Here is a 25,813-nt window from a genome sequence, read left to right on the forward strand (position 1 = left end):
TCTTTGCATTTCTGAATTTCATTTCATTATTGGCTTAAAGTAAAATGGCAAAATCACCACAAGCAGCTTTTGAAATGATTTTGTTGGATATAATCTCTAAATATCCAGTGACAATGGTCACTGGATATTTAGAGATTATATCCAACAAAATGGTCACTTAAACTTACTGTGAGCATAGAAAAATGGTACAGCAGCAACTGTTATTTTCAGTTGGCAAGTTTTCATGCATGAAAAGAAATCTTATTACACCACTGAATTTCTGCAGTAAACAATGAAAGGCAAATGTAATTTGATTTGAATTTTAAGCTTATGAAAACCACAACGATCTGGATTTTCATTTTTTCTTCTCTGCTAAAGCTCTTGATGGCCTATACTTTTGTGTTTCCTCAATGGAACAAAATATGGTGACAACTTGTTGAATCTGTACCACCAGCTAAAATTTGATTCTATGAGCAACTTCACCGATAGAACATTACAGCACAGTACAGGCTCTTCGGCCCTCGATGTTGCGCCGACCTGTCATACCAATCTGAAGCCCATCTAACATACACTATTCCATGTTTGTACATATGCTTGTCCAATGACGACTTAAATGTACTTAAAGTTGGCAAATCTACTACTGTTTCAGGCAAAGCAATCCATACCCTTACTACTCTGAGTAAAGAAACTACCTCTGACATCTGTCCTATATCTATCACCCCTCAATTTAAAGCTATGCTCCCTCGTGATCGCCGTCACAGTACTTGGAAAAAGGTTCTCCCTGTCCACCCTATCTAACCCTCTGATTATCTTATATGTCTCTGTTAAGTCACCTCTCAACCTTCCTCTCTTCAAGAAAACAGCCTCAAGTCCCTCAGCCTTTCCTCATAAGACCTTCCCTCCATACCAGGCAACATCCTAGTAAATCTCCTCTGCACCCTTTCCAAAGCTTCCACATCCTTCTTATAATGCGGTGACCAGAACTGTACACAGTACTCCAAGTGCGGCCGCACCAGAGTTTTGTACAGCTGTAGCATAACCTCATGGTTCCAGAACGCGATCCCTCTTTTAATAAAAGCTAAAACACTGTATGCCTTCTTAACAACACTGGTAAAAACAATGACTGCAGATGCTGGAAAGCAAATACTGGATTAATGGTGCTGGAAGAGCACAGCAGTTCAGGCAGCATCCAACGAGCAGTGAAATCGACATTTCAGGCAAAATGATGAAGGAATCCTGATGAAGGGCTTTTACCCGAAACGTCGATTTCACTGCTCGTTGGATGCTGCCTGAACTGCTGTGCTCTTCCAGCACCATTAATCCAGTTCTTAACAACCCTGTCAACCTGGGTGGCAACTTTCAAGGATCTGTGTACCTGGACACCGAGATCTCTCTGCTCATCTACACTACCAAGAATCTTATCATTAGCCCAGTACTTTGTATTCCGGTTACTCCAACCAAAGTGAATCACCTCACACTTGTCCACATTTATCTCCATTTGACACCCCTCAGCCCAGCTCTGCAGCTTATCTATGTCTCTCTGTAACCTACAACATCCTTCGTCACTATCCACAACTCCACCGACCTTCGTGTCGTCTGCAAATTTGCTAACTCACCCTTTTATGCCCTCATCCGGGTCGTTTATACAAATGACAAACAGCAGTGGTCCCAACACCGACCCTTGCGGTACACCACTAGTAACTGGACTCCAGGATAAACATTTCCCATCAACCATCACCCTCTGTCTTCTTTCCACAAGCCAATAACTATCCAAACTGCTATATCTCCCACAATCCCATTCATCTGCATTTTGTACAATAGCCTACTGTGGGGAACTTTATCGAACATCTTGGTGAAATCCATATACGCCACATCAACCGGTTTACTCTCATCTACCTGTTTGGTCACCTTCTCAATGAACTCAATAAGGTTTGTGAGGCACGACTTACCCTTCACAAAATCGTGCTGACTATCCCTAATCAAATTATTATTTTCTAGCAGATTATAAATCCTATCTCTTATAACCTTTTCCAACACTTTACCAACAACTCAAGTAAGGCTCACTGGTCTATAATTAGCAGGGTTGTCTTTACTCCCCTTCTTGAACAAGGGAACCACATTTGCTATCCTCCAGTCTTCTGGCACTATTCCTGTAGACAATGAAGATTTAAGGATCAATGCCAAAGGCTCGGCAATCTCCTCCCTGACTTCCCAGAAGATCCAAGGATAAATCCCATCCGGCCCAGGGGACTTGTCTATTTTCACACTCTGCAGGATTTCTAATACCTCTCCCTTGAACCTCAATCCCACCTAACCTAGTAGCCTGTATCTCAGTATTCTCCTCGACAACATTGTCGTTTTCTAGAGTGAATACTGTCGAAAAATATTCATTTAGTGTTTCCCCTATCTCCTCTGACTGCACACACAACTTCCCACTACTATCCTTGATTGGCCCTAATCTTACTCTCGTCATTCTTTTATTCCTTAAATACCTACAGAAAGCCTTAGGGTTTATCCTGATCCTATCCGCCAACAACTTCTCATGATTCCTCCTGGCTCTTCTGAACTCTCTCTTTGGGTCTTTCTTGGCTACCTTGTAACTCTCAAGCGCCCTAACTGAGCCTTCACATCTCATCCTAACATAAACCACCTCCTTCCTCTTGACCAGAGATTCCACTCCCTTCGTAAACCAGAATTTGTTGCTGAAATTTCTTTACTGTTTTCTGTTTTCTGCTCATAAAGTCAGTGTTTTCTACTTCAATGTAGATAACTGAAGTCACTGTTTATTTTCTGATTAAGATGCCAAATAAAGTTGTCTCTAAACTGCCATAGGACGTCCTAACCCCAATCTGAACATTAAAAAAAGAGCTGTCCATTGCATCAGTACCGCATTTCAAATACCACAGCAGCTATCCGCTACTAGAAATGAGAACTTAGTTCTGTTTTTAGAACAGCCTCTTCATGTATTCCTGATTCCTGATGAAGGGCTTGTTCCCGAAACATCGAATCTCCTCCTCCTCAGATGCTGCCTGACGTGCTGTGCTTTTCCAGCATTACGCTCATGACTCTGAGCTCCAGCATCTGCAGTCCTCACTTTCTCCTAGCCTCTCCATGTGTGTAAATGTCCACTGAAAATGAAGTTAATTTCTGCAATTTGCTGAATTTTTGCAGTCTGCAGTCCATCTTATAGTTGGTAGTGGTGGAAGGAGTGAATGGCACTCCATGCACAAATATTCAAGTAGGTTGTTTTGTCCTGGATGATGTCAAGCTTCTTGTTTACTGTCAGAGTTGCACTCATCCAGACAAGGGAGAACTATTTTATCACTGTCCTGACCTGTGAGGTGTCTTGCAGACATTGTATGATTTTTAAGGAGTCAGAAGTGAATTGTTCACTGCAGGTTTCCAGCCTCTGACCTGCTATTGTAGTCATTATATGGCTAGTTCAATTCATTGTCTGGTCAAGGATAACATCCAGGATGTTCACAGTGGGGTGATGCCATTGAGTTTCAAGGGACCATGATTATTTTCTCTTCTGTTGGAGATGGTCATTACCTTGCATTTGTGTGGCACAAATGTTACTTGCTTCTTGTCAGTGTAAACCTAAAATATTATTCATTTCAACATGAACACCAGTATCTGGGGACTCATGAATAATGTTGAACATTGTACAATCGTTAATTAATATCCCCATCTCCGACCTTATCTTGAAGGAAGTAGCTGAAGATGGATGGATCTAGGACATAACCCTGAGGAACTCTTGTGCCTTCTTCTGTGCCATCTATGTCTTTAATCGGCAGAGATGTTTTTCCCCGATGTTTATTGACTTCAGTTTTGATGTCACACTGTCAGATACAGCCTTGATGTCAAGGACAGTCACACTCTCCTCACTTCTGGAGTTCAGCTCTTTCGTCCATATTTGATCAGAGGCTATAATGAGGTTAGGAACTGAGTGGCTTTCGTGGAACCCAAACTGAGAATCACAGAGCAGCATATTGCATAGCAGGTGCTGCCTGGTGCTATTGCTGGAATGTTATTGGATCCTTTGCAATGTTTGCTACTTTCAGTTCACTCCAGGTAATGTCAAGGAATGGCTAAATCAGTTGAAGACTGTCATCTATGGTGCTATGGACCTCTATCAATTTGGCTGTTCTGGCTGAAGATTCATGCAAATTCTTCAGTCTGTTCTTTTGCACTGATATGTCAAGTTCCCCCATCATTTAGGGTGTGGGTATTTGTAGAGCTGATGTTTCCAGTGATTTTAATTATCATCCCCTATTCTTGAATGGATGTAGCAAGACAGCAGGGCTTAGAACCCCTCCATTAGTACAGAATCACTTAGCCCAATCCCCACAAAAGGATTCTCAAATACATTCAGGACAAAAGAGTAATAGGGAGAGAATAGAGCCCTTTAAAGATCAGCAGGTTGGAAGAAACCAGATGGGGGAGATACTAAACAAGTGTTTTTTGCATCAGTGTTTACTGTGGAGAAGGATATGGAAGATAGAGAACATGAAGAAATAAATAGCAGCATCTTGAAAGATATGCATATTACTGAGGAGGAGGAGGTACTGGATGTCCTAAAATGCATAAAGTTTGATATGGATAGGCAAGTCCAAAACCAGAGGGCATAGGTTTAAGATGAAAGGGGAAGGATTTAAAAAGGACCTAAGGGTAAACTTTTTCACGCAGAGGATGGTGCATGTATGGAATGAGCTGCCAGAGGAAATGGTGGAGGATGGTACAATAACAACATTTAAAAGGTATCTGGATTGGTATATGAAAAGAGGGTTTAGAGGGATATGGGCCAAATGCTGGCAAATGGGACTAGATTTATTTAGGATAGCTGATCGGCATGTACAAGTTGGACTAAAGGGTCTGTTTCTGTGATGTATATCTCTGACTGTATGACCCTAAGGACTGTGCATGGTCACTCTTACCGATACTATCATGAACAGAAGGATTTGCAGCAGGCAGATTGGTGATGATGACATCAAGCATGTTTTTCCCTCTTGTTTGGTTTTGTGCAGATAGTGATGGAACAGCCTGACAGCTACGTCCTTTTAGACCTTAACCAGTTTGGTCAGTGATCGTGTTGTCAAGCCACCTTTGGTGATCAACTCTGAAGTTTCCCCTCCCAGAGTGCCTTCTGTATTTTGCCAACCTTGGAGGAAGCACTAAGTGTTCAGCATGGAAAAGTACTGATTCATCAGACAAGGAGACTATGATAGATGGTAAATTGCAAGAAGTTTCCTTGCCCACGTTTGACCTAATGCCATGAGACTTCATTGGAGTCTGGAGTTGTTGGTTAGGACTCCCAGAGCAGCTCCTCTCAACTTAATACCACTTGCTGCCACGTCTTGGGTGTGTCCTGCCCAGTAATGGTAACAGTGCTGTCTGGAACATGGTCATACACTCAAATGCATTCTTAACAAATAATTTCAGGCTGTTGTTTAACTGCTCTATAAGACAGTGCTCCCAATTTTCACACGAATCCTCATATTGTGAGGACTATCTACCACAGTGGATTTAAACCCAAATCCTTTGAAGATTTCCTTGGTCTCTGGATTGCTGCGGTAACATCAGAATGCCATCACCTCCCTTCATTTGGTAACAGCTGTTGATTAGATGCTGAGCTGAAAGGCAGAACATTGCGATTGACACAAAAATGGTTCGACTGCAAATAACTTGCTGCTCCAAAGGAATGAAAAGACTATGCGTGTCTTTCCACCTTTGCATTTCAGACAGGAGGCTCACCTGATGGTAGGGCATATTGAAATTTTGGGCTTCTATTTGAGTTGTCCAGCTGAAAGCACATAGTTAGAAAACTATTCTTGCTCTTTCCTTTTGGGGATACACTGTCAGGTTGTTTTGCAGATCAAGTTTTGTTTTGAATCTGATCTTGTGCTCATTTTGTCCTTGGCTGAGTGCTGCAGAGCAGGAATGTGAGCATATAATGAAAATAGCAAGGAATGCAGGTGGGATCATTGTCTGTTATTTTCCAATGCCTTATCTGACTTCCATAAATAGAAGACTTGCTGGAATGCAATAAAGGCCTTGGCACAAAATTGCATGTCCCAGTACGTGTTTGAGATTCTGGGGTTGAACTAAGGGCCAATAGAAAGATGATCTATTAAGAAACTACTTAACAAAATTAAGGAAAAGAGCAGAAGGGAAGAAAGGAAGATGCAAAGAAAGAAGCCAGTATGATCTGGAAAATTCACCAGAATTTATTTGACCTCATTGTTTTGAAACTTTATTGTAAACTAAATAATCCACTTATTTTACACTCCTCAAAACCATTCTGAAAATAGTGTGAAGAGTATTAGACCAGAACATGCAGGAAAACACACACATTTTGACAAAGGAGAGAACTGTGTCTGCCTCTGTTAACAAAGTTCATAGTGACTTTAGCAAAATTGTAGAGCTGTCAACTTTGCAAAACTGATAAAATCAGCCAAGTTGTCATGAACTACAACCCCCACCTTAGTCCACCTGTTTCCAATGTTTCAGTAAGTCTAAAAATAAATTCAGCTTCACTCTTGGAGAAAGAAATTGTTTCTGTTTCAGATCGATAACATTTTATTAGAGAAAATTGACACTTTCTCTCACCACTGCTGCCAGACCTCCTACATTTTACCAGCAATTTCTGTCATTATTCTAGTTTTAGCGGCCAGTTGTACCTAAATCCAAGTAGGAACATCTACTTTAGGACTGGTCTTTCTCAAGTTTACAATGAAAAGTTATACATGATTAGTCTTGAAATAGAATTGGTTGCTTGAAATGATAACTGATACCACTTTAAGATTCAGTCATTGAAAAGCTGATAGTGATTAAGTTCTTTTTCTCTTTAATCAATTGCAGAGGATCGTATTTCTTGCTGGTAATTTTTTTAGTTTTGGATGGTTGCCAAGTGAAGAAAGATTATATGTGGTTGGCATCCTCTGGGGAGTGAATCCTTAAAGTGCCAATAAGTGGCCATATGGTTAAAATTTAAATGTTGTGCTTTTAATACACCTATTTATTCTCCCAGTTTAATAATTAAACAAGTCTGTGTAGTTCTTTGAATTACAGAACAGCCATTTCAATTCTTCCTGTTCGGGCCATTGGATTCTGTTCCCAGTATTAGAAGACAGTGCGTGCTGTTTACAGAACACAACAAGCCATTTAACAAAACCGATCCATGCACCACCTCCCACTTACTTGATTCCACTAACAATTCCTGTAATTCCTTCCTCTTTTGAATTTAGCAAGCTTATCCCTAAATGCTTCTGTACTAGCCGCCTCATTGTGGAAGCTGTTAAGTATTTTAACTATTCACTGGGTAAAGAAGTTTATTGTACATTTTCTATTGGGGATACCTTTTTGTTTATAAGCCCTGCTTCTGATTTCCTCTGCTGGGAAAATACTTTCTCCATTTCTTCCATTTCAACCTTTTTCATGATCTTGTCTTCTCTTCTTTTAACCTCAGTTTTGGTGATGTTTATTTAATCTTCCATGCATCTTCTCTAATGTCTGTATGTACTTTTTATACTATGAAAACCAGAACTGTTCATAGCATATAATGTAATCTAACCAAGCTCTTATGGCAGTTTAACATTGTCTCTGTTTTTCATTTCTATTCCTTGAGAGACAAAAAAAACACTGCCTTTAGTTATTTGAGGAACAGATATCACCACTTTGTAATTTTTAATGTGAAGGTCTTGCTCGCCAGGTCACTTAGATGCTGTTCCTGCATGAACTTTCAATCAAGTACATAACTTAAAAGATCAGTAGGGGTAACTTTTACTTCTTTGTGCAAGGTTCAAGTCAACAATTTCCCAAGACTGATTTTGGGTTGAAGGAAGAGAGGACTGTTAACAGTTTAATGGCTTCACCTGTTATTGTCTTGTGTGTAGGTTCTGACATTCCAGGGAAAACAGCCCCAGCCTGTTCAGCCTCTCCCTGTAGCTCAAATCCTCCAACCCTGGCAACATCCTTGTAAATCTTTTCTGAACCCTTTCAAGTTTCACAACATCTTTCTGATAGGAAGGAGACCAAAACTGCACGCAATGTTCCAACAGTGGTCTAACCAATGTCCTGTACAGCCGCAACATGACCTCCCAACTCCTGTATTCAATACTCTGACCAATAAAAGAAATCATATCAAATGCCTTCTTCACTATCCTATCAACCTGCAACTCCACTTTCAAAGAGCTATGAACCTGCACTCCAAGGTCTCTTTGTTCAGCAACACTCCCTAGGACCTTACCATTAAGTGAGTTGAACCAAAGATTCTGTTTCCATGTTGTATGACTCTCTAACCAAACAACACTTAGTGTTTTATTTTAGGATCTGCGAATGAATGCTTCAGTTGAAGATGAATTTTGAACCCATGCTTGGTTCAACTTCTACCAAACTTCCTTTCAGGTGACTCAACAAATGATAAAACCTAGGAGCCGATAGATAGTATATGATTCATGAGTAGGTTCTTTCCAGATAAAAGCTCTTAAAAAAATTAAAATGCAAATTTTAAAATACCGTGGAGAGAAAAATCACAAGTGGGAGAATGGAGAAACTATGTTCTTCTGGCCCCCACAGCAATCACTGATACAGTGTAAATATCACCTTGTCAACTGGGCAGCCTTTCACTTTTCTGTTAATTGCTTCAATCAGTTCTCACTGCAGCCACTTCCAGTCACCTTTTCATCCATTTTTGGAATGCTGTCCACACGAAGAGGTTTTACAGTATTGAACAGCAGTTTACATTGTGACGCTGCTGCTCCTTTAACAAGGCTATGTTGTCCTTGGTTTTTTTTCAAGAGGGACTGTTAAAGGCAGACGTTCCGATCTGTCTGGGTAAAGGCTTGCACAAGTCGACAGCAGAGTGCCTTTATTATGCCTTCTCACAGAATTGTATGTAGATTGGTGTTCTCTAATACTGTTAACAGTCCATTAACTATCCTTTTCATTGTAAATATTATCTCCCTTTCTGTATTTTTTCTTTGAAATATGAAGCAGAAGCTTTGGAAAAGTTGTGCCTTTTAAGAAACTCTTCCATGCAGCAATTCAGATTTTGGTATCCCAGTTTGTGATCAGTAAAGAGTTAGAGACAGATTTGTAATATCATTCCCAGGCACAACTGGGGAAAAGCAGGGGGAAGTATGAAGTGCAGCCAAGAACATAGATTACCAAAGGTTAGATCTTGCTTCCAGATGTGTTGCAGTGGATTGCATGGAACACCTGAGAGGGCAATCCTACAGAAGGATACTCCTGGGTATGCACCAACAGTAGTTATGGGTATTACATAGCTTGCATAGGCATTCCATAGAATGTCTCCAAGTTTGCAGGTGATTCAGTATTTCTTCAGTGGCATTACAATCTCTACTATGCAGTGTGTGGACTGTTCTATGCACTGTACAGAAAGGATGTCACCAACTCTGGTAACTTTGAGTGAAATACAAATAGGTGACGTGTAAGCTGTAACCTCTTAATTTTATCCGACTTCAAGATGCTGATGCAACACATTGAAATGAACTCTGATGTTAAACAGGTCATTGAACTGAGCTCCTATAAGCCCTTGGAAACAAAGGTGGCTCAATGCAAGTTGTACATACCACCTATTTGCGGGATGATGGCACATCTAGTCACATGTCATAAACTGAGCCAGTGCCAGGAATGGTGTACGACAGGATATTGGATCAGACAGTCCAAGTAGCAGCTTGGACATTGTAGTGTCTGGTTAACTCTGAATTGTTAGAGGAATACTCTGGGTTGTGTGGATGAGTGCAACTCAAACAACATTTGTCACTATCCAGAACAAAACAGCTCAGTAGCACCACATTCACATCCTTTTTCCACAACATGCAGTAGCAGCACTGTGTACCATCTACAAGATGCCTGACTTAAATTCAGCAAGACTTGGCACTTCCCACAGTCACTACCACCATCTACAACAGATACACTGGAATGACGCTGCTTGTAAGTTCTTTTCCAAACCACTCACCATCCTGGCTTGAAACTATAATCACTCTTTTCATTGAGTCAAAATCCTGAAAATCCCTCCCGCGTGGCATTGTGGATCTACCTACCCCAAATGTACTGTAGCAGTTCACCACCAGCTTCTCTGGGGCAGTCAGGGACCAGCTAGTAATACCTACATCTGCTGAGTGAATAAAATAAATAGCTAAAATAAATGAAATAACTAGCCACAAGCATCTCTAGCACCCTGATCTGAGCATCAGATTTTCATCACTGTGGCTGAAACTACTGAGGGAATCATCTCCTGGAAGCAGTAGATCAGAAGAAGAGAACCATTAAGAGCACAGTAGGGAAATACGTGTGTGAAATTATCCAAAATGCCAGCATGAGAAGGAATTTAAAACTAATATCGCTAAAAGAGGACAATTGCTTGTGTTCAAATTTCACCGTGGTATTCAGCCATCAGTTGCAGTCAGCATCTGTGAATTATTGTCAAAATTTGGAGTTTCTTGCAGTATGGAGAGTTAAGATGATTAGTGCTGAAGGACTGTTTATGTGCACGTGACATGAATTTACTGGTTCTGATTTTACTTTCGCTGAAAGGGCCGGTTCACAAGCTGAGATCTAATGGCTCTGAATGTTTGACCTTATTCCAACGTCTCCTGCCTCCTCTTGTTCATTTTCCACTGATATTAACTCCTTAAATGCTAGATGTTACACAATGGGATCATTCAGAATACAAAAAAATAGCAGTAGTCCATGAGATGCAACAGATTTGTTATTGCAGAAAACTCCCAGATTTTTCAAGGCACTTATTTCAACTCACCGATGACTTGCTTGTACTGCCCTAGTACACTTTTGGCTATCATTCAGAACATCTTTCACCTGAGGTTTGAAACTGTCATACAGCTGTCATCAGTCATGGCAATAATAAGTAGTCCTTACCATTTAATAGACATCTTTGAACCTGCTGACCTATCTCACAAAAGCATGGCAACGTTTGCTGGAGGATGTGGTGGAGGCTGGTACAATTGCAACATTTAAGAGGCATTTGGGTGGGCATGTGAATAGGAAGAGTTTGGAGGGATATGGGCTGGGTGCTGGCAGGTGGGACTAGATTGGGTTGGGCTATCTGGTCGGCATGGACGGGTTGGACAGAAGGGTTTGTTTCCATGCTGTACATCTCTATGACTCTACTGTACAACGATCTCTCTTTGTGGATGGCGGTCTATTGCAAGGTGATTTCTCCTCTCAGTGTTAATGAGAGATTAGTTCTCAGTTTGGGCAAGGTCAGAAGTCACACGACACCAGGTTATAGTCTAACAGGTTTCAGAGCCTTGCTCAAGAGCCATCACCCACAGTTTATTCGGGCGCTTCGTCTCGCTCGCTTTTGTGTTTCTGTAAGAGTTTCCTGACCTGAGACTTGCTCAGCGAATTTGTGTGTGGGATTGAGCCTCTGCTCTCCTGCTTTGAGCCGGACATTTCAAACCTGAGGCTGGGACAAACATAAGTGAACACATTTAACACACTCCTGTATAAATCTGCCCCTCGTCATTTTTCACCCTGGTTTAAAACAACAGGAATCGCTACTTTTCCCGGATTTGAGCGCCCCTGGTGTGAATAGCTATGATTACAATGTTGCTGTTTCTTGCGCCCAGTTCATCTCCCTGTTTATTTGAACATGATTTGGAGATGTCGGTGTTGGACTGGGTGGACAAAGTTAAAAATCACACAACACCAGGTTATAGTCCAACAGGTTTAGAACGAGTCTGTGAGAACCAGTCTGACTCAAGATTGGGATACAGACAGACTCTAACCTCACAGCTTCAATACATTGTCTGAGCTGAGATGTCACCCTTTTAAAATCAAACCTTAAATCATCTCAAGAATATGACTTAAAAGAAGTTCTGGGATTTACATGTTAGTGAACCGAAACCTGCAACCCATTCTAAAAGACGTGGAGGAGCCTATGTTGGACTGGGGTGGACAAAGCTAAAAGTCACAACACCAGGTTGTAGTCCACTAGGTTTAATTGGAAGCACTAGCTTTTGGAGTGCTCCGAAACCTAGTGCTTCCAAATAAACCTGTTGGATTATAACCTGGTGTTGTGTGATTTTATCTTTTCTGAAAGATAAAAGACCTAACAGCAATCTAAGTTTGTTCAATATATTGTTTTAAATTGCATGACACTGTGATCTTTTGCAATAAAGTCTGTGTTTTAAGATCCTGCCCCACTAGTTACCTGATGAAGGATCAGCACTCTGAAAGCTAGTACGTCCAAATAAACCGGTTGGACTATCACCTGGTGTTGGCGAGGCCTGCAGATGCTGGAGCTCAGAGTCCTGGAGTGTGGTGCTGGAAAAGCACAGCCGGTCAGGCAGCGTCCGAAGAGCAGGAGAGTCGACGTTTCGGGGAAAAGCCCTTCATCAGCCTCATTCCTGATGACGGACTTATTCCCGAAATATCGATTCGCCTGCACCTGGGCAGCTGCCTGAGCTGCTGTGCTTTTCCAGCGCCATACTCTGGACTTTTCACATGAACCTGTTTGGACTATAACCTGGGGTCGTGTGGTTTTTGTTTTTGACCTGGTCCACCCCAGTCCAACGCCGGCGCCTCCACATCTCAGTTTGTTGATGGTTTTGCCGAGGTGTTGCTCCGATTTTCTTTCGGAATCACCGACACCCGATCCACAAACTTCTGCCTCATCTTGCCCGCCTGCTGGTGCAGCTCCGGCTGCCTCGCAGAGGCCTCGGGGAGGAGGGTGGGGATTCTCTTCGGAAGCCGCCTGTAAATGGGGATGGAGGCGGTGGTCTGAATGCACTTGTCCAGTGTCTGCTGCTTCTGAAGCAGGGATTCCCTGAGGAGGCGGTTCATCCGCAGGGCGCGCCCTCTCTCAGCCTTCCCTTCTTCGCACAGTTTTAACACTCGGTCATGCTCACTGGCCAAGCTCTTGAGCTGACTCTGCGCTTCTTGCAGGCGATCTTCCAAAAGCTTCCGAACATGTTCCGCCTGAACCAAGTCGGCCGCTAGTCGTTCTGTCTGCTGATTTAAGCGGGCGTTTTCTTGCAGGAGATTTTTGCACCGCTCCGCCCTCTCCTTCAGTTCTTTCAGCACCTCCCTGGTCAGCTTGCTTCTCAGTCTGGGGTTCGCGTCTATCCGCAGCTCGGGTTGGAGCTGACTGATCCTTTTGTTCAGGCTCTTGTTCTCCGAGTTCAAGGAGTTGACCTTCTCTCTCAGCTCCTGGATCCGTGCCCTGGCCGCCGCCTCGATCGCCCGCAGCTTATCTCTGCTGATCTCCCCTCTCCTGGTCGCCTCGTCTCGCTCGCTCTTGTATTTCTGTAAGAGTTTCCTGACCTGAGACTTGCTCAGCGAGTTTGTGTGTGGGATTGTGCTTCTGCTCTCCTGCTTTGAGCCGGACATTTCAAACCTGAGGCTGGGACAAACATAAGTGAACACATTTAACACACTCCTGTTTAAATCTGCCCCTCGTCACTTTTGGTCCTGTTTTAAAACTACAAGGAATCGCTTCTTTTCTGGATTTGAGCTCCTGGTGTGAATAGCTATGATTACAATGTTGCTGTTTCTCACAACCAGTTCAGCTCTGTGTTCATTTGAACAATAAGATGCTGATTAAACTGTTTCCACTAACAGAAAGGGTGTTATGCAGAAGGCTTGGATTTAAGATATAGAAGAACCAGGGACGAAATTAGAATCGAGAGAAAAATAGCTGATCAGGTTAAGGGCCCATTTATTACCCACTTCGTTATTCCTTACGAAGACCTTGATTATTGTTCACTAGGAATAACTATCCAACAACCTGTTTAACATCCAAGTCTGTAACTGGTAAAAAAAAATTGGTAATGGTTCCAGTCCCGAAATGTGTTTCCTCTAAATGATTAAACCCCCGAATACTTCGACCTCCTTAAACGCTTTTGTTGGAGTGAAAAGTGCCCCAATTTTTGTCAACTTCCTGTGAATGTCTAATCTCTCATCCCTCACACTTTAGCCCGCCTCTTGACCATCTCCCCGGCTTGGACACATACTCTTAATCTATCCTACTCTTCCCATCTTACTATCAACATTTAAATGGTGGGATTTCTTATCTTTGCTTCCAAGGTGCTTCACAGATTTATGCAATCCAGCGTTGATCTATCCCAACAAATTCTTGCAATTCCGTCATGTACCTTATGACAAAGGCTTGGTCGTATTGGAAGAGACATTGTTGGCCATAGACGCAGCCTGGATTTATTTTACAATCTCGGATATATTTTACAATCTCGGGTAGCTAGTGCTTTCCTGGTGTTTTACTAAGAACAGTGACGTTTTTCTTAGGGAAAATATATTTAAATAATATTATATTAAATATTTAGGTTAGGAATTCATTCAGGATGAAAACTGTCCATAATAAATGTTGTGTTCAAAATGCGTTGTTCTTTAATAATAGAAATTTACTCACCATTTATACAGAAGCTTAATTGCAAATATTTGGTAATTTCCTTTCAAGTTTATGTCCTTAGTGTTTCATTTCGTTTCACAATTTTTTATCCCACTTGAAATACATCTTCGCCCACATAGCTTTAAATTATTCAGTTCGAATCATGTAAAATCAGTTTCAGGCAAGTGAAAAGAATTATTAGATTCCCGTTAATATGTCTCCACTAGTTGCTTTAAGATCTGTGGCCAGGTAATGTGATTCCACACTGACTGGGTCGGTGTCACCAGAAATCCGATTTAATGCTTTCGATTTAATAGCAATGCATACATGTTCTTTACCTCTCATTGCTGACAGTAAATCTAGACGCGTTCCCTGCTTGGTGCTCTCCTACTGGTATCAATGAACAGCAGGGAACGTCTCGAAACACAAATAAATCCTTCTGTCTTTCCCTCCTATCATTCTCTTCCTTAAACATTTAAAAGTTAATAGTAGTAAATAGCATTCCACCATCACAACTTAAACAGTCGTGAAATGACATTTTTGAATCAATGGAATTGCTCTGAATATTAGGAATTAAAATCTGAGCTGTCCTGATGGGTGATTTTTAGAGGGGGTTTATCTATATTCCTGTAATCAGTAGGTCGCCTACTCTATTATTTGGTACAATTTACAGTTCTTCTACCCTAAGTGGAATATCCTCACCGCCGGTTGGCTCAGAAATCCAGGACGCTGATTTACTGCTGTTCTTAAAACGTCGACAATCATATGAGCAAACGCGTTTCCTATTGCTTTTAAAATTGTTTTCTTTAATATCTAATTCTGTTTCCCTCCCCTTTCTCCCACCCCAAAATACACCGTGCGATCTTCATTAGCAAACTGATTTCCCGTTGGATCCACAGCACAAGTAGCACTATTGAACTTTGATTGCATTTATGTTCCTTAAGAGCATCCTACCCGATCTCCCCAAAACATTAGCATATTCCTTTCTTCTATTTTTCGTCCTGTGTTTAAAATCCATCAATTCTATTTGCCTCTACTACCCCACTTACTAATTGTACTTCGTGTGACTACTATTCTTTGGGTAGCACAACTTCTGCTGAATTCTCTATTGGATTGAATGATGATTACATTATAACTCTAGCTGTTGGACTCCGCCATCAGTAGAAACAATTTTTTCACATCTAGTCCAATAAACTTTCCTTATCTTCTCCAGAAAAGAGAAACAGCCTGTTCAGACTTCCTGGTAAGTTGACTCTCAGTTCTGCTGTAATTGTGTTTTTTTTGTGTGTTTTATGCCTTTTTTAATAATATGGTGTGCAGACCTGCATAAAGCAATCCTTGCTTAATCTTCAAGATTCTAGACAGGCTTTAGTTAATTTCTCTACTTTTCAGGTTTTTTTTCCCCTCCTGAAGGCGTGACATTGCAGCAAAGTCCACTCCTGTCCTCACCGTTCATACCGCTGCACTTCCAAACCTCTGGCAACTTTTCCCCAGCTCTGCTCCAGTCACCAAACCAGTATTTTCTATACTTTATATTAAAAGTTAGAAAGTTCAGAGCCACAGAGAAAGTCCATTGCAAACTTGCCAGTCAAAAACAACCACGTAACTATTCTAATCCCATTCTCCAGCAGTTGGTCCATAGTCTTAAATATTTTGGCATTGCAAGTGCACATCCAAATACTTGTTAATTGTTAAGAGGGGTTCTGCCTCTACCATCCTTACAGACAGTGAGTTCCAGATTCCCACCATCCTCTGAAAGAAAAGAAATCCTCACAACTCCTAAACCTTTTGCCCCTTACCTTTAATCTATGTCCATACTCATTGATTCCTCCACCAAGGGGACACTTTTCTTCCAATCTACCCAATCGACACCTCTCATAAATTTATATATGTCAATCATAGTCCCTCTCATACGTCTCTGCTCTTAAGAAAAAACAACCCCAGTCTGTCTAATCTCTTTTCATAACTGAAACTCACCAGCCCAGGCAATGTCCTGGGAAATCTCCTCTGCACATTTTCCAGTGTTATTATATCCCTCCTATAATGTGAATTCCAGAACTGCACAGAATACTCGAGCTGTGGCCTAACCAACATTTTATTGCAGTTAAGCATAACCACCCTGCTCTTAAACTCCATGCCTCAGTTAATAAAGGCAAGTGTCCCATTTGCCTCCTTTATCAATTTATCCACCTGTCCTGATATCTTAAGGGAATGGTGTGCATGCAGAACAAGGTCCTTCTGATCTTTGGTACTTCCCAGGGTCCAACCGTTCATCATGTGGTCACTTGGTTTGTTTGTCATACCCAAGTCTCACACTCATTCTGAGTGAATTATATTTGCCACTGAACTGCCCATCTGACCAGCCTGGTCTTATCTTCCTATTATCTAAGGCTCTCCTCCTCACTATTTACCAACCCATCAATTTTTATATCATCTACGAACTTATTGATCCACTGCCCTACATTCAAGTTTAAATCATTTACATAAGCCACAAACAGCAGGGCCTGAAACTGACCCCTGTGGGTCCTCACTGAATAGACCTCCAGTTGGAAAAACACCCCATAACCATCACCTTCTATTTCCTGCCACTCAGCCTATTGTGGATCTAATTTGCAAAATTTCCTTGAATCCCATAGGCTCTTATCCTTGCTCTCAGTCTCCCATGCAGAACCCGAACAAAACCTTGCTGAAGGTCAAGTAGACTGCATATAATTATAGATATTCTAGCATGAATTGATTGCCAATATTCTGAAATTTTCTCACATTTAATTATAATTTCTAAAATATTAGCTTTAAATCTGCACTTCTTTTCCAATTACATTTGAAGTAGTCTTTTAGACAAATTCGTAACTTATTGCAATGTGTGCAAAATGAAACTGTAATCACTAGCAAACTGAAAATATTTAAGTACCCTCCATACCTTAATCAAGCTTTTGTTTCATCCAAGATTTGAAAAACGTCTCTCTTGTGAGAGAGGCACTTTGTTTGTGTGGACAGAACCAGTCAGCCTGATTGATTAGTTTTTAAAATTCATTGTCAGTGGAAGATCTGACGTTCGTAGGAATCGAGCCCTGTCTAATTACACTCAGGATAACACAAAGCTCACTTTTTTAAAGCCATTAACATATCCAGCTCATATTACAGTGATTAATTGTCAAGGCGGTAGAGTACACCTCAGATAGGGATATCAAAGTGTAACAGTAGATTCCGGTGTTGCCAGAGCTTTGTGCCAACTGTAAGTTATAAAGTCAAAGCTAGCATTAACTGTTTCACCTTTTGCAATAACTGAGTTTCTCTCCCACCACCCCTACAATACCTTCCAATGTTCCCCCAGGTGAGCAGTTTTCTAAGTATCATTGTTGATTGGGTAGTGGTTAAGGGATCATAGATGCTGTCTAAAATGATAAATCTCAAGCCGACTGCTATTGCATAATCTAATCCCCACAACATAGAGCACAAGTCTGGAGTTCAAATTCAGCTATGAATAATTGTGAATTAAATAATTGTACTCGTTTATGGGTTGACATGAGAAAATTGACCATGAGTGATGCTGTTCTGCCATCAACATACATTATATTCATTTGCTGGTGGGTTAAGAGGAGAATCGGCCAATTGGTCCTCCTTTCTAGAGTGTGGTTTACATGTAACTCCACTATCACACTTGATTTCCTTTTCAATGCTTTCATGTGCTACAAACATCACTGGCAAGGTCAGCATTTATTGTCAACCCCTACTTGCCCTTGAAAAAGTGGTGGTGAACTAGCTTTTTGAATTGCTGCAGTTGCTGTGTTAGAAGTAAACCCACAGTGTTTCAGGTTTTGACCTAGCAACACTGAAAGAATACTGATCTAGTTTTCATGTCAAGATACTGTGCTGCTGCATGGGAACTCGCAAGCAATGGTGCTCCTTCTAAATGTGAGAGTTAATGGATTTAGAAGGTGCTACCAAAAAAAGCTTTATGTGTTTGCTGCAGTGTGTCTAGTAGATGATACACACTAGACACTGTGTATCGATGATCCAGAATAAACGTTTTAAGTGGTGAGTGTGGAATCAATCAAATAAGTTGTTCCATACTGGATGGTGTTGAGTTTCTTGAGTATTGTTGGAGCAGTGTTCATCTAGGCAAGCTATTAGTATTCCATCACACTCTGGATTCTGTAGATGATTGACAAATCAGGTGATGAGACTACTCACTACAGAATTCCCAGCTTCTTGCTGTATTTATATTGCTAGTCTAGTCCAGTAAGGTTTCTGGGTCAGTGAGGGGGATATTCAGAAATGAGAATGCCATGAATGTAAAGTGATTATATTTGGTCCTGCTTGAAAGTCAAGGGGAGAATTTTTTTGGAATCAAACGATTTAGTTGTGAAGGCATCTATGAATAACCAATCAATAAACCTTCCATTAAATTGCATTAATTTCCATGTGTGAACCTGGGTAGCTTTAGCAAACTATCTAATCTGGGCATCAACCTCAAGCCTACCCTGAACTGCTTTAAGTTTTACAGTAGGACTATTAGGTAGTTACCATGACTAAGAGGTCCAGTTGATTGTATTATTTGCTAGCCATGGAATGCTGCAGCCAACTGTCAATGGTCGATAGCAGGAATTCATAATTTGAGCAGAAGTCAGACACTGGACATATCAGACCAAGCAGTACAGTTATCAAATGAGGTAGGAGAAATGAAAATAAAGAAATAAATGAAAATAATTGTGTTTATTTAATTTCTTCCATGATTTTAAGATGACCGAAAGAACTTCACAGGCAATAAGGTAATTTTGAACTGAAGTTCAGTGTTGTACAGTAAGTAGGACATGTGGCAGTGAAGTTGCACACAGCAAAATCCCACAATCTGTAGTATGAAAGTCATATCTTGATTGAGGGATAAGTAATAATGCTGAAGAGAATGCTGTTGATTTTTCTTACTTTATTGGTTTGGAACCTAAGATAGTTTAATATCTGCAAGACATCTCCAATAGTACATCATTCCTACAGTCCTGCACTGGATTGTCAGTCTAGAGTGGGACTTAACCCCACAATGTCATAGTTAACATTTCCTACTTTGAATTTTGAGCAGGATTTCTTCTCTTAAATGTTCCAGTTGCCCAAATAAATATTTAAGCATAACTAAAACCGAAAACACAAGACACTACTAGCACAATGGAAACAAATGTCAGAAGCAATATGAAGTTCAACTTCTTCAGAAGTTGCCAATCAAGGATAAGTTTAAATTCTAAAACATTTAAGAGGGGTGTGGATCAGGTTCCTTTATCAGCAAGTGTAGATATATGAGACGAGGTCTGAGTCAAACCTGCACATCCATCTGGGTCACAAGCACAGAATATAGATTTACAAATGAGTGACCTGCACTATGCTGGTTTGCTCCTTCTGGTGGAGTAAACCAATCCCACTACACTATTCAAGAAGCAACACACAAAAACAGGCAAGCTGATTGTTAGCCCATTTATGGTATCTTACTGTATGTAAGTGGCCTGCTATGTTTTGAATCACAGTGGGGTTTGCTTAGAAGTGCGTAATTGCACTGTAACACGTTAGGATATCCTTCATCATAGAGCTTGGAAACAGACCCTTCGGTCCAACCAGTCCACACTGACCATAGTCCCATGAGCCTGTGCTTGGCCATATCCCTCCAAATCTCTCCTATTCATGAACTTATCCAAATGCCCTTTAAACTTTGTGATTGTACCTGCATCCACCACTTCCTCTGGCAGTTCATTCCACACATGAACCACATTGTGTAAACAAGTTGCCCCTCATGCCCTTTTTAAATCTTTTCCCTCTCACCTTAAAAATGTGCCCCCTAGTTTTGAATTCCCCAACCCTAGGGAAAAGACCCTATATAAACATCAATAAAGTCACCCTCAGCCTCCTACACTCCAGTGGAAAAAGGTCCCAGCCTTTCCAGTCTATTTTTATATCTCCAACCCTCCACTCTCGGCAACACCCTGGTAAATCTTTTCTAAACCTTCTCAGTTTAATAATACTTCCTACAACAAGGTGACCAACAAGGTACTCCAGAAGAGGCTTCACCAATGTCCTGTACAAACTCAACAGGACGTTCCAACTTCTATACTGAAAGGTCTGAACAATAAAGGTAAGAGCGCTAAATGCCTTAAGTACCCTGTCGACCTGTGATACAAATCTCAAAGAATTATGTACCTGAACCCCATCGCTCTCTGTTCCACAATATTTCCTAGGGCCCTATCATTAATTCTATAAATCCTGTCCTTGTTTGTATTACCAAAATGCAGTACCTCTCATTTATCCAAATTAAACTCCATCTGCCATGCCTCAGCCCATTGACCCAATTGATCAAGATCTCTTTGTGATCTTAGATAATCTTCTTCACTGTCTAGTTACCACCAATTTTGGTGTCATCTGCAAACTTAATAACAATGCGGCCTAGAGATAGAAGAGTAGCAACTAGAAACATTGAAAGGTACTCTATTATTTAGGTTTTCTAACTTCCACTACCTTCAGCTTGAGCAAAAGCATCATAGAATCCCTACAGGGTGGAAACAGGCCATTTGGCCCAGCAAGTCCATATGGATTCTCCAAAGAGCATCCCACCCAGACTCACCCCCTACCCTATCCCTGCCTTTCCCACAGCTGATCCACTTAACTTACACATCCCTGGACACTATGGGTAATTTAATATGGCCAATCCACCTAACCTACACATCTTTGTGGAAGGAAACCCACACAGACATGGGAAGAACATGCAAACTCCACACAGACAGTCACCCCAAGGCTGGAATTCAACCTGGGTCCCTGGAGCTGTGAGGCAGCAGTACTAACTAACCACTAACTGTATCACCTGCAACTTTGAAAATAAAAAATTGTTTTCCTCAAAGATGGACAGTCTACATTTTAATTTGTTTCTTAGCATGTATTCTTACCCCATCTATTTTATTAATCCTTTGTTTCCTTTTGTTTTGCTCCAGGAGTTGTCCAGTGATGAGCATTACCCATTATACAATGAAATTAAAGTCGCTCCTGCTCCTTGAGTCATGATTGGTTTTCTGTTCATGGGTCCAGTGGTGGTGGACTATGATTGGGGAAATATATATTGTTAGCTCTGGAAGCCAGGATTAGGTCTGGAGCTATAAGAACAGGTGGACATTTTATAATTGGTTTGAAGCTAGTTAAGATTTCATAGATGATTAAGGGAACAGTTGAAGGACCTTGTCCCTCACACACAGCCTGTAGTCTTACTGAACAGCCTCCTGTGCAGCACCTTGTTAAGACCTTCTGGAAATCTGAACAGATCACATCCACTGGTTCTCCTCTGTCTAATTTATATCTGAATTTAATCACCCTTTGTGAAATTCTATTTAAAATCTTGGAATATTATTATTCATTTAATTAATGTACATTCATGAAGATTAGCACTGAGTTTTGGATAAAGTTATCTTTACAAAAATGTACTAATTAGCTAATATACAAATTTAGCACTAGATAAATCTCTATATTGATGTTCAGTAATAGAGCACTAGATTTCTTTGCTAAGAAAGTGAACAATCAAACAAAATTTTTACCAAAATAATTACTGAAGTATTAGAGAAAATCACTTACAGTCAGTAACAAGTACATCTTTCATATGATCATGAAAACATAGAACAGATAATCCAAGCAGCCACAATGAGAATAATCCCAAAATTTAATTGAGTCAGTTTGGATCTCTGCAACAATCAAGTGTCCCAGTGTCTGTTGAATTTTTTGAAGTTTTTTCTTTAATTATGTAACCCAAGTTGCAATGATTGGGAAGGCTCTTCAGACTGAACAATTGCCGAGTCATCAGTAAAATAATCTGCAAGCAAGCACAAGGAGTTTTTCACAAAGAATACAGAGTGCTAACTTTTGAAGTTTTGAAGATTATGAATGAAATGATCGTAAATTGATTTAGGTGCATTTTCACAATGCCAAAGTGGGGAGGTCAGTTAATAATTTTTGAGTATGGGAACAAAAAATATCTTGAAGTTAAGTAATTAGAGATATGTTGATTTTTATACGAAGGATAAAAGACTCGTAGAATATTTTAACAGATAAAGCCTATGCAACTGACTGCATTAATAGGTTAAATTGTTTAAGTTAAGAAGAATTTAGAAAAGTTTCTACTGAGAAATGTAATTGAGGGATATGGTGAGAAATCAATGTTATCAATTAAAATAAGATGAACTTATTAAGATGAAAACGTTTTCTGTTTCTAACAAGTCTGAGATTGCATCACAATAAACTCATTTAAATATCAAATGCTTCCATTAACAAAACTTTACTGCCTTTGTTTTTTTTTTAAATCAAATAAAAGAATGCAATGTCATGGAATAAAAGAGAAACAACTTCTAAATGTTGCTGTTTTCCTTGTGTGTCACTGTCTCACCAAAACTGAAGAGTAACGGTTGCTAAACAAACACAGACAACATTTATAAATGAACAAAGATTAAAAAGTTTACAGGAGAAAACATCTTACAAAATAAATAACTTCTGTAAATAACATTTTCGTAATGACAAATAAAATTTCATAATTTCTGACCACACCAAAAAACCCAGCTATTAAATTTCCAAACAGAGACAAGAATCTATTTATCTTAAAACTTTCCTGCCCTTACTTTACACTCAAAAGTCCTAACACTCACCTGAAGCTCTGCACACAATTTTGAAACAATTGATATACAAACTATGTCATTTGCAAATATTTTAAATATAATGTATTTTAAGTCTAGGTTAGGGGCATAAGGGATTTTTCTGTTTCTGAAATTAATAATGATCTTGGATGTATTTCTGTAACCATGGCAATTTATTTTACATCAATTTGTCAGCTACTTTGGCAGCCCTAATGGGTTGTTATTTACTTTAAAGTATTTATGACTTGCAAGGTAGACCATTATGCTTTATGGTCTATTAGAAATTTCTATATTCAGGATTTTTTAAAGCTTGGGGGGAAATACACATAACTTAGAAGGAGACACTTTTTAAAAAAGTTTTATTTTGGTTTGGGCAGTTCTGTGAATGGATGGAGCTTGCACAAAGCAGTGCACCTGAGAAGGGGAATATATAGTAAAACTAGATTACCTTTCAGTAAGAAATTACTAACAGTCCCAAACCAGAAGTGTTAGAAGAAACGCATGAAGAGATTAATTGAAGCTGAGTACGTTATAAGTGAACAGTATGGTTTATTCTATAATTTGTTTTGGTGAATAAATTTCTGTTTTATTGCTAAAACAAAATCTGCAACAGTGCGTTGCTTATATTTCATTGAGAGACCACCTGACTAAAACAAAATCAAAACAATCAGTTCAGGTTTCCATCTAGCATCTGCTGGAAAAGCTCAGGAGGTCTGGCAGCATCTGTAAAGAGAAATCAAAGTTAACATGCTTAAATGTCAACTGATTTCTCTTCACGGATGCTGCCAGGCCTGCTGAGCTTTTTCAGCAACTTCTGTTCTTGTTTCTGATTTACAACATCCACAGTTCTTTCAGTTTTTATTCAGTCTAGGACCTGACTTGTTTAATAATAACATCAGCTGGGATCATAACATCATTGTAACAGTTTAACTTAAAGAGAAAGAAAATAACTTTTGAGAAGTTACTTGCTTTGAAAAAAAAACTGAAAACACTGGTTAGTTTTAGAATGTAAACATGCTGTCCAAGTAGAAAATCAAACTAACGACGTTGAGACAACCATTTCTGTTTCAGGTTTTGTACTGTCCGGAAAGTGCTGAGGTAGATTCATAGAGAACTAAATATCAACAGCTATTCCACTTTTGGGTGCATCAAATCAAAGCCCAATCCTGTCATTCTCTGACATTCACTAATGCATACTTTCCACAATGCATCACTGCAAAGTTTATGGACAGAAACTCTCACTGATATTTTTTCCACTTCTCTAATCCAAAAACATTGAAGCCAATTAAATAGGATCTGCTAATTTCCTAGATGAAAAAGCTAAACCAGCACAGACTTGGGTTCTCCTGTTGTGCATGAATCAATAACACAGTGCCTGCTTTAGTTAATCATTAAGCCATTAGACAGCGTATTTTTTTACTTTTCTTCTAGATTAGTAATTACTAGCATTAAGGCAGAAATCTATCTGAAATGTGCTTAAAGTTAAAACAATTGCAATCAAATTGAGATGTCGGAATGATGCTTTTTGGCCTGCGAATTACCCAGTCATAACCTCTTATCCCAGGATCAAAGATTATCAAACACTCACCTGGCAGATTATGTTCTGTTGGAAGCCAAGGTAGTCCCATTTATAGTAACAGGGGTGGTTGCGGATATAAATGTAGTTTTGACTTGTTCCGGAGGATCAAAGAAATAGGCCTGGGGGACAGCAAGAAAACGATTTAAAATTACAGAAATTTAAATTTTTTGAAGTGAGGTTCACGAAGGCCTACTTTGCATTAGGAAGGAAAAATGTTTCAGCAGTTCTTTTACTGACTGCCTGATATTCCGATGTCAGAAGTTACACGACACCAGGCGACAGTCCAACAGGTTTATTTGACATCCTAAGCTTTTGGAGTGCTGACCCTGAAGAAAAGCATACAGGCACAGAATTTATAGGCAGAGAGATGAATGGGCAGAGAGATCAAAAGAAGTACAAATGGTGAGTGGATTGTCAACAGGCTGAATAAGAAGTCTCTACTGGTGATCAAAAGTGTCAGTGTGAGTCAAGTGTCAATAGCTGAATAGTAAGTGAAGGGGATGACTTATAGAGCAGAAAGATAAAATATAAAAAATTAAAAATAAGGTGGTGCTGGAGACAAACCGAATGGATGGAAGAACATGACAGGCATAAAAGTTGCTTGCCGAGCATCTGACCAAAGTAACAGGTAATTCAAAACTGTACAGATTAATCAAGGTAGAGGGGTCTTAACAAGTTATTACAGTGATGGTGTTAAACCAGAACAGTATGGTCGGGTTACATGTAACGCAACATGAATCCAAGATCACAGTTGAGCAGCCCTCATATGTACGGAACCTGGCTGTCAGCTCCTGCTCAGCGATTTTGTGTATCTCAAAGGCAGCCTTAGAGGACACTTACCCGAACATCGGAGGCTAATCATCTTTGACCACTGACGTGTTCTCCAACTGGGGAGGAACATTCTTGTCTGGCCATTGTTGTGCAGTGTCCATTATCCACTGTCGTAGCGACTCTTGGTCTCGCTGATACACCATGCCTCAGGGCATTCTTGCCTGCAGTGTATGAGGTAGACAACATTGGCTAAGTTACATGAGTATCTACCGTGTACATGGTAGGTGGTGTTCCCGTGTGTGATGGTACTTTCCACATCGATGATTTGACATGTCTTGCAGAGGTTGCTGTGGCAGGGCTGTGTGGTGTTGCGGTTGATGTTGTCCTGAAGGCTGTGTAGCTTGCTGCAAACAATGGTCGGTTTAAAGGTGAAAGGCGGTTGTTCAA

General features: G+C 40.2%; 2 protein-coding genes across 2 annotated transcripts in view; both read right to left on the bottom strand.

The window, feature by feature from the left end:
* Positions 1-6,193: 6,193 nt before the first annotated feature.
* LOC140479701 (uncharacterized) lies at positions 6,194-13,755 on the bottom strand. The gene is made up of 2 exons (XM_072573726.1): positions 12,179-13,755; positions 6,194-11,431 (listed from the first exon to the last, which is right to left on the bottom strand). Exon 1 carries the CDS (start codon positions 13,354-13,356, stop codon positions 12,559-12,561), a length of 798 nt encoding a protein of 265 aa, XP_072429827.1. The 5' UTR covers positions 13,357-13,755; the 3' UTR covers positions 6,194-11,431; positions 12,179-12,558.
* A 5,528-nt stretch (positions 13,756-19,283) lies between these two features.
* The window catches only part of yipf1 (Yip1 domain family, member 1), a 34,608-nt gene continuing 28,078 nt past the window's right edge, over positions 19,284-25,813 (bottom strand). Inside the window, exons 9-10 of the mRNA XM_072573725.1 lie at positions 24,605-24,714; positions 19,284-22,202 (exon numbers count right to left, since the gene is read on the bottom strand). Of these exons, the coding sequence (XP_072429826.1) occupies positions 24,613-24,714 (102 nt within the window). The 3' untranslated portion in view covers positions 19,284-22,202; positions 24,605-24,612. The remainder of the gene's footprint in view (positions 22,203-24,604; positions 24,715-25,813) is intronic.

The sequence above is a fragment of the Chiloscyllium punctatum genome, chromosome 7 (assembly GCF_047496795.1).
Source record: "Chiloscyllium punctatum isolate Juve2018m chromosome 7, sChiPun1.3, whole genome shotgun sequence".
Lineage (NCBI taxonomy): Eukaryota > Metazoa > Chordata > Chondrichthyes > Orectolobiformes > Hemiscylliidae > Chiloscyllium > Chiloscyllium punctatum.

Bases quoted from the DNA above. Each gene is read 5' to 3' on its own strand.
- LOC140479701 (XM_072573726.1), bottom strand. From the start codon at position 13,356: ATGTCCGGCTCAAAGCAGGAGAGCAGAAGCACAATCCCACACACAAAC.